The sequence below is a fragment of the Haliotis asinina genome, chromosome 6, assembly GCF_037392515.1.
Source record: "Haliotis asinina isolate JCU_RB_2024 chromosome 6, JCU_Hal_asi_v2, whole genome shotgun sequence".
NCBI classification, from domain to species: Eukaryota; Metazoa; Mollusca; class Gastropoda; order Lepetellida; family Haliotidae; genus Haliotis; species Haliotis asinina.
The window spans coordinates 23,682,637-23,692,853 of record NC_090285.1 but is presented as its reverse complement, the minus strand read 5'-3'; the positions used below and the strand labels follow the sequence as shown (position 1 = coordinate 23,692,853).

At 41.7% G+C, this 10,217-nt stretch overlaps 1 protein-coding gene across 1 annotated transcript; it reads right to left on the bottom strand.

The window, feature by feature from the left end:
- Window positions 1-370: 370 nt before the first annotated feature.
- LOC137287756 (uncharacterized) lies at window positions 371-9,649 on the bottom strand. The gene is made up of 10 exons (XM_067820146.1): window positions 9,601-9,649; window positions 6,244-6,480; window positions 5,730-5,744; window positions 4,937-5,172; window positions 3,815-3,974; window positions 3,260-3,367; window positions 2,401-2,536; window positions 1,894-2,021; window positions 1,057-1,318; window positions 371-584 (listed from the first exon to the last, which is right to left on the bottom strand). The coding sequence occupies exons 1-10, from the start codon at window positions 9,647-9,649 to the stop codon at window positions 371-373; spliced, it is 1,545 nt and encodes a 514-aa protein (XP_067676247.1).
- Window positions 9,650-10,217: the final 568 nt, after the last annotated feature.

Below are 10,217 nucleotides of genomic sequence, written 5' to 3'. Positions count from 1 at the left end.
CGACGGATACATCACCTTTCAAGTACTGTAGGGGCGGCGGGGCAGCCTGTATAGGCTTAAAACGTTCGCCCGGCACACCGGGGTCGATTCCCCTCATGGACACAATGTGTGATGCCCATTTCTGGTGTCCCCGCCTTGATATTGCTGGAATGTTGCTAAAAGAGTAAAACCAAACACGCTCACTCGCTCGAGCACCATGGAACCTAAACTGATTTGTACACTTTTTAATTATGTCTCTGACAGAGAAGAGCACCAGTTGGTTGACCCACACAAGGCTACAACATAAATTAGAACCACAATCTGACACGAAATGTCGCCACGAAATACACATTGTATTCACGTTTTCAGTTCCATAAGCACCTTTATTCAGTTACGGGCTGGTTACATGCTGGTCAGGATCTCTAGTTGCTGGACAATGTGGACACTGACTGTCCCGTCCCCAACAGGCCTGGTCTCTGGTTTCCAGCTCTGTCACAGCGTATGCCATGTACTGACGGTAGGTGTCCGGCGTCACCCTCAGGTGCCTCATACCCACCAGACACAGGTTATTGGTGCGGATAAAGTCTCCAGCTCTGTACTTGCATCTGCAGCAAATGATGGTTGTTAGATTATCGTAATTGGTAGGTTCTTGTTTAAGCTATTCGGCAGCGGTCCGTAAATAATCGAACCAGCATCAGACAATAATTTTTAATCCAGTGATCAACAGCACGATGCAGTTAGGATACGATGACATGTGTCAACAAAGTCAGCTCGCCTGACCACCCGATCCCGTTACTCGACTTTTACAATAAGCATGGGTTACTGAAGTACAATTCTAAGCTGGATCTTCCCGGTCCCGTAATAGAGAATGTTTCCGTGTATTTGAAAACAACAACAACAAACAAAAACACGTATTGATGCGGATTCATATCGCAGTTGTCTTCAGGACTTGTCAACAATCATTATGTCGCATGGTTATAGAATCCAACCACCTTCCAACCTCCTGCTTAACATTCCGTCCACTTTACCAAGGACATGGTTTCACAAGAAAATGTATTGTGTTGAGGTGTATTGTACCTTCTGACTATGTACGGATGACAGTCTTTTCCTCCAAAGGATCTTACTCTTCTGGCGTTGATAGGTTTCGTCTGTTCGAACAACGCAAACAGATAGAGTTGATTCAACCTTGATGTCATGGGTAGAAGCCAGTCATACACCTCGTCACCGGACGTGATGTCAGTACCCCGGATGTTGATGACCATCCAGTGGATGTAGGAGTCCTGTTCTGTTTGTCCCAGTTCTGGGGTTGGGTCGAACATCAACAGTGTGTACATCTTGTCTGAAACAAAGAGCATTTGTTCACATGTGTTTAAAGACTGGAGTAAAAAGGACAGCCATGGGCAACCTGAATATCCTAGACTGGCATTTCTAAGGCCAAGAAATGACATTTTCTTAACCTTGACTCCGTTTGACGTCATGAATGAATCAGATTAGTCAATGAGACCGCTTGCTAAGAAGACAAACACTCTTACACAGCCTGCAGAGCAAAAAGAGTAAACACAAATGTTTGAGGATAGCAAAGAATATAACAAACAAAATCGTTAGCCGATGGTGATATATGTCATAGCTGCACATCTTGTGGACTTTTCGTTTCCGGTGTTTAGGAATTTTTCATCGTCTTAACGTTTTGATCAAACCAAAAGTTCAAGTGTAGACAGTATAACTGCCTTCGTTACAGAATGTTTGATAACGTTCGTAATTTTTTTTGACAGGGCAAATTTTGAAGTGTTTACTCTTTTTCTGGGCCGCAGTTTATTACACTGATTTCAATGTGGTATTTGTATTTAACCTGAAGGTTATCTTCAGAAAAATCCCATCCCATCCCAGAATTTGTGTCGGTGTGAGTTCACTCACCTCTCAGTGTGACTGATGGGGGTTGATCTCTGATCTCCAGGGGAACTAGGCTGACTTGTGGGGGCATCCGGGTCTCCACGGCTCCCAACAGATCCATGTTCCGGTAATCTACAGTGACGTTTACAGGACTGGAACAGAAAAAATGATTAAAGACTGATACCCTATTACAGCCATACTGAAATAAGACAGATACGCATATCAAATCAGCAGGGTATTGGTATAAATTATAATGTGTCATCACTGAATGGTAGTATATGAGCCCTTAGCTATTCCCTATACACAGATGACCACAAGAACATTTGAGAATGCCTTTAGAAATAATGCACGTAAAATACAATGAATTTGACCCTAAAATAGCGAACACTGTTCGCTGGGTTAATGACTCTTGATGCACTATTCCGTATAGCGAAGACGGGACTTGAGATTTCCATCCTGTGTAATTCAATACAGGGACTGCATATAGTACGCTCTATCTTTGCCTTATGAAGAAGACAAGAATAGATTCACCTTTTGTGATAGATGGTTCCGCATGATTCGTACGTTATAGCAGGGGCCGTGAAGGTGACGTCAATGGAAACGCTGAGATCAAGACACTCCGGAAGAGACGGCAGCCCACCTCTCTCCTGGATGTAGCTGCTCAACCCTGGATGAAAACTTACTGTCATAATACCAGCATTTCACTTTTTAGCGAAATTGTTCAGCAATGTCATCCAATCGCGAATATTCTAAGTTAATCTTCAAAGTTTCAGTCAGGAATGGAAACCAACAGTGTATACATGACCATAGCTTCTTGTTAGTTTCCATATCCGGTGCTTAGAGTATCCCTGGGAAGCAGTCTTACTAACGAAAAGTAAAACCTGTCCCTCCAAAACAAAAACCTCAAACGCGGTTATTCTGGGAAAACAAGAGATGACCTAATATAGTGAGAAGCACACTTTAGGTTTATATTAGGCCTTCAGCAACCCATCCTCGCCATAAAAGGCGATTATGATTGTCGTAAGAGGCGACTAACGGGATCGGGTGGTCAGGCTCGCTGACTTGGTTGACACATGTCATCGGTTCCCAGTTGCGCAGATCGATGTTCATGTTGTTGATCACTGGTTTGTCGATTGTATAGCTGGAATATTGCTGAATATTGCTGTAAACCCTCACCCACTCACTCACTCATCTTCTTTGGGATTCACTATATGTAAAGGGATATTGCCCATTCCCAGTCTATTAGATCTGGACTGTGTTATGAGCGAAAGAACAAATGGCGGTGAGTAGGGAGTTTAGATATTGCATGCTTGCATTTTTCATTCCATTATGGCGAAATAACTAAATGATGACATTTTCAAGTTAACAGATATATTTCTTCACTACTTACACTGCCCATAATAGACTGGACATCTGTTCATAAATCCAACTGACCGGATGAAGACAGCAGCGTACTCATCCGTTGTTGTCATAACGATGTTGATGCCATATGACTGTGCTGTAACCATGAACACACAATGTGCGACCTACTAGCTTTATAAACTTAAGGATCGTGCACAACAGAGATTGAGTACTGGGTCCCCATGATGGTTTGAGCTGTATTTATTTTAACATTTACTCGCATGCTATCATTCCCTTTGATAGTCCTCTTTCAGCCAGGCATTGGGGTAGCCCGCAGTTCTGACGTTCCTGACGCCGTATAGCTGGAATATTGCTGAGTACGGCGTAAAACTAAAATCACTCACTCACTCTGACGTCCCTCGCTGTGATATTTCTGGAACATTGCTAAAAGCTACTTCCTTTAGGCATTGATCTGTCTGTTGGATATATTCAGTATTTTTTAAACCAATAACTGTTAACGGAATCAAAATAGTAACAGCTCATGACGTTATCATTATATTTCATACTCGGAGAATGCGAAGTAAGAGATATTTATCGCAATTACTTGAGAGTGCCAGCTGCGACACAAGGTCCTCCATGTAGACTCTGTTTCGGATGCGGGGTATCCGTGAAGAGTTCAGTGATCTCCGTTGTTTAAACACGAGCCAGAGGTAAGGGTTGACCCGGTCCAGGGGATTTCCAGGCCCAATGTGAGTTAGTATAGTCTGTAAGAAGAGTATCTAGGATGTTACTTTGTACATGGTGCCATCAGGTGGTTCCCAAGGCTATTGACGCTATAGTCCCGTTTTTCCCCTGAAACGTTTGTAGATTTTCCGAACAGCATTTATGTGAAGCCATTGTGTGTTAGTTTGACCACAGGCATGGTGCTGACCAACATGGAAACAAGATATGAGCAAAGAGGGGGTTAGCTCCCAAAAGCATAAAAAGGCGGATATATCGGCGATATTTAGGAGAAAACATACTGTGTTGGAAAATCAGAGGCATATAACGAAATTATAATAGCTGTAAATTTAATTTAACGCGTAGCCTGAGGTTTTAAATACAAAATTTAGAGCTATTATAATTTCGTTATATACCTCTGATTTTCCAACGCAAGATGCATAATTATGTTTATCTCCATTCTACCATAACTGCGTTATTCACATTTTAAACAAATACATAATGTGTTGGAAAATCAGAAGTATATAACGTGATTATATACTTCTGAATGACGTTGATTAACCAATCACAATCCAGTATTTACTGAGGTCATGGTAGAATAAAGGATATACAGGCGAGGAGTAGTTACAACTGGGCTTAGACAACTGGGCGATCCGTGTTCCCCGCGTAGGTTCCACTACACTATATCAGAATCACATATGCTCCCCCGAGCTAGGACCGTGCGGAAACAACTACAACGGACAGACGCCTGTGACAGCTGGGATTGGATGAAATAGTGTAAGATGTTTATGTGTTATAAAAGCACATCCATTCAGGAATTAAAACTGACCACACTTCTAAGTAATTAGTGCTGTGTTTTGTTGTAGTTTAAAGGCCAGACTGTAACCCTATGTATGTGGAATGGCTGTTAATAGCCTGGATATTTTTTTTTAATATAGGGTTACTATAGAAGTGTATGGGAAAACATTTAGGGTCGTGTAACCTGTAGTCAGGAAATGTCACCTACATCTCCGCCCTGCAGTCTGCCACCGGGGACGTTGACGTAAAGCGCATGCATGAAAAACGGACCCGGGTCATACATCATCACAGTGTACAGGGCATTTCCCTCCGCTGGCCACGTCACTTCAGGCAGCTCACGCAGATCAAAAGGGGTATAGACGGAGTCACAGAGGGGGTTGATGCAGAAATCTTCCCGTGTTGTCATTGGAACGTCCACTATCCTCCCGCAGCCGTTGTATGTCTCTGGTGTGTAACAAAGATATGAAACTGAATGCCATACATTCAGCTACACATATGATATAGTTTAAACAAAATAAGACCAAATAAATAACATCATCTAAGAGCCTAAGGAGAGTCAACGCAATCTACATGATTTGCAACATCTGTAATGACACAAATATATCAAAATATCATGTGTGTTTATTTTAATGTTAAAAATACGTTTTACGCTGAACCAAAAATATTTAGACATGGTATCATAAATATCATTTTCTGATATGTTAAGATAGAATAAGTGGACAGAGAATGAAACAATTGTTGATCCAATAAAATAGATATATTGTATCTACAAGCAAATAGTAACACAGCGTCCGTGTGTTTATGAGTGAGTGAGTATGTTTTTGCGGCGCTTTAGCAAATATTACAGCAATATCACCGCAGGCGACACCAGACATGGGGCTCACATATTGTACCCATCGAGGGAATCGAACCAGGGTCTTCGGCGTGACGAGCGAACGCTTTAACCACGAGGTTACCCCACCATCCCATGTTTGAATGAAGCATGTATAGTATGTACTCACGGTAGGACCCATCATCTGAAAAGATGCAGATCACATAGACTGACGTATAAAAGAAAGTACACTGGTACTTTAGGAGTATGTTATGGCAACAATCGTTTGCGACTTGCAAGTCACACGCAAAATATTTACGGTGATATTTTAGAATAATCCTCCCCCCAACAAATGTGTACTTATTTCATTTGTCAGTTTATAGTTGGAAGTAGTATATTGTTGATATGAGGATATTTCCCCTGCACAGTATTGACGTAAACAAATAGGCTTTTACACTTATCATTAGCTCTGCGATCCGGCACGATCTCTAAAACGGATTATTTCCTCAGTTCCAATGCCTGCCGGATTAGACAGCTTCCAATATATACATATATTGTTGTCCGAAACATAAATGTATATCTGTTGTCCGAAATTGTGCTGTCAGTAGGAATATCGCTGCATTTCAAAATATACTATCTGTGTTTATTTCTTCCTGAATCAGAAACTGAAAGAGACAAGGCGGATCATAACAAGTGAAGCTCACCTGGACGAGTAATGGGGTACGTGACGTCGACTACGAAGGTTAAGCCGCCAGCGTCGGTGGCGCCTTCCCCCATCAGTCGAGACAGGAGGGAGGTTCTGAATGGTTCAGTATTTCTACACATGGGACTATTGTTGCCAGGTGGACAGTCAGAGTCGTACCTCGTCCCAAACCAGTAAGCTGAGTCGTTGGTGTAGAGGGACCTCACACTCTCAACACACGTCATCTGGGCCTTAACATCTGCAGGGCGTTGGATTAAAAGAATGTTAGAAAGTATATACTTTGACCAATTAGTGAAAACTTAAGTGCATGCGATACACCCGTTAAAGGCGTCTATTATCACGGAAAATGTATTTGCACAACACACTCGCTCTCCTTGAATAACATGCCTTGATCCCATTTCATCAAGCTTGGGCAAATATTCCATTAATTTCCCATGTTGGGCTATCACTCTGAAAACGAAGGGATACGAGTAACAGCACCAATAACCCCAGTACAATTGTCCCGGGGCATGAAGGTACTTCCGAAATATAGACGTAGGAATTTCAAAAGAAGGGATATTAGAGTACTTACCAGTACACACTAGAGGTGTTTCGATTAATTGAAATAATCGAAGATTGGTTGCAATGCCCAACGAACAAGCAATCGATCACATTTTCTAAACACTTCACTTCGCTCAATGAAAATTCATGACTGAATATTTCTTGAAGGCTCCAGAGAGTTAATGTTCCTAACATATTCGTTATTTGCGTCATTTAACATCGGATGTGAAATTCGCTTAAAATTAAAAATAACATTAAAAATAAATAAAATAATTAAGAACACAAGAAAAGACATGTTATTATTCTTTATGCTTATATGCATCAACTGCCTGAACGGGAAATCTGAATCTAACCAATTTTTCTCGATGATTGCTCGTTGGTAATGAACCAATCGTCAGTGGTGAAATTTCAACCGATTTTCAACACTAGTAAATACACAAATGTATGAAAAATATGTCGAAACGAATCGATGTTTGTTATTTTTATAGGTTTCTTTGCATTACAAAACTTCAAATAAAATATAAATAGATATTCTGAGTTGAACTAATGTATGCTTCAGTATTTTGCTTACGAATGAACATACAGTGGGAAGTTGTCAAAAGCCGGCATCTGTCCATTCCGACAAGTTGTCAACACCCGCATAAAATCTCAGTCCCATTTGTGACATGTACATTTATCATCAGCTCTCTAATCCGGCACATCGTCTAAACTGGATTATTTCTTCAGTCCCGATGAGTGCCGGTTTAGACAGCTTCCACTGTATTACTCTTCTCTGGACCAATCACGTTACTTAGAATTGTTTCAAATTGTTGGTTAATGGATAAACGAGACACAGTCTCCCGCTCATGAACGGCTTGGCTGTGCGGTAATTTATCGTGCATGAGACGTAAAATATGTTAATACTTTAGCAGAGTAAACTTAAAAAGTCCGAGTCATGATGAATGCCTGATGTTGCAAGTGTCTCGCGCCGCATGTTGACCTTTAGTGTTTTTTTAATGAGGATGCACTCTGTGAGTAATTAGGTTGTGCTAAGTACAGCGGAATCAGCGATTACAAAAAGGCTTAACAGGCCCTTTACCTTTCAGCACTCGTAACAGCGCTACGTACGCTAAAGACCAGGCTGTGTCAATACCAAGACGAATCGAATCATATCATAACAGGATGAGTATAACGTCAAAGTTATGACACACAAGACGCTGACATATCAAGATATCATTTCAACGATATCCATACAAAAAGCCAATAATGCTTGGCATTGAGCACGATGTTAACACGTGCGTGTGTGTGTGTGTGTGTGTGTGTGTGTGTGTGTGTGTGTGCGTGTGTGTGTGCGTGTGTGCGGGTGTGAGTGAGAAGAGGGGAGGGGTACATTAATGCAGAAAAGGACACAACGGACCTTGGTAATTTAACAAACCGTTATTTGCAAAGAAAGCACGCAATTTCCTTATCATTCACATTTATATTTCAACATCAGATATACAGTGGAACCTATCTAATCCGGCACTCATTGGGACTGGGGAAATAGTCCGTTTTAGAGAATGTGCTGGATTGCAGAGCTGATGATAAATGTACTAGCCACGGAAGGGACTTGGATTATATGCCGTTATTGACAACTTGCTAGGTTAGACAGATGCCGGTTTCCACTGTATAACTCAAGCATCTGTATAAAAGGGAGAAGTAGATACACCATCGGACAATTATTATCGCCGACATTTAGGAATCGATTTTAATCGGAAGTTTGGTGTCAAAGAGTACCGAAGCGTCCAGCATGCAGTTCTTTAGATATTCAGCGGTTTACACCGGTTGACCAGGTGTTTGACATGTCTGGAACAAAATGGAGGAACCTCCACGTGCACTGGTCGGATGTTATGTGTCACAGACGAACCCACACAACATTCGTCCCACACAAGCGGGGATGCTTGTCCTAATTCTTCGATCTAGACATGCGCAGAGAGCGGTAGAATAGGACGACTGACTGCCCAATTCTCAATGCAAACGTTGTATCACCTTTTGATAACCACCCTCTGCCGTCTTTGTTGACGACGGCGTAAAACAACATCGTTTTTGAAAGGTAACGGCTCTCACCAGTACGCCAATACTATTCAATGGCCAGATTTTGAAACTTCGTTGGCATCCCGGATCGCAAGATCGCAACGAGTGGCCAGATTACAGGAATTGGCACAACCATGGCACCAATGAAACTGGCATCACCATGGCACCGGGATTAGAACAATCATGGCACAAAACTACCATCAGACAGCGGACAGATTATCAAACGCCTTGCCCAAAATATTAGGGGGGTGTCTACTGTCTAGTGTCTTTTCCAGTTATACAAAACTGTGGATATATTAAGGGGAGTCATGCTCAGGTATTACACTTCTTTAAATTGTTCAATATGAATATAGAGCGTCAGCGCAAAATTCTTCAATATGAATGTAGAGCGTTAGTGCAACAGCATGTCCGATCTTCACATTCCCAATAAGCAAATATATCTAGGGATATGATATGTGGCTGAGTCGGTTAGCCGGCTCACTATGTGTCCTGGCGGTTAGGTGCCTGACTGTGTTGGTGTAGGTTCGAATCCCGGATGGGACGCCACCTTACCAAGTACCACAATCTGCACTTTAATGGGAAAGTGTAATCGCAAATATAAAATGTTATATTTGGCCACTTTCCAGATGACATTGTGTTATTGTATTTAATAGGGAATGTAGCTGTGAAAATGATACAAGATAGAAAATGATCACTAAAAGTGATTGATGACACAAGGTACTAGCTGTATATCTAACACTTTGAGGATAGGGTCGGCAAAACTTACACGAGATGGTCGTCAACAGGAGAGCCAGCAGGACGGGTACAGCGGTCATGGTCGGGTCTTGGTGTGAGTCAGGTTCATTATAATCCCACCACATCTCTGGCTACCACTAAACAAAGATCTCAAGACATCCCATTACGGGTTACGTCAAACCGACCTTTCAGCCAACATATCACAGAAACCTCTCCAGATGTGGGAAATTACAGTTGGAATGTGCTCTGTCATTTTGTAACCTTTAAACGGTGAAAATTGGGTAATTTGAACGTTTTGGGATTATTTCGAGTCGGTGGTGGGAGGGAGGGGGGTCACCTCAATTTTTTATCACCTTTAATCCTCGCAAAGACACGAGGACCTGTGATTTGAAGGACAATACACCGCATACGTAGATGATGAAAATATAAAGTTTTGAATATTAGTTTATTTTTTCTTTTCTTTGGGGAAGCGGGGTAGCCCAGTAGTAAAAGCGTTAACTCGTCACGCCAGACCCAGATTCGATTCTCCCACATGGGTGCAGTGTGTGAAGCCAATATCTTTTTCCCCATATCGAAAACTGATAGTGTTACATTTCGTTTTCCTTGAACTATTTTTAAAAAATATATTTGATAATTTAGTCAGTTTTA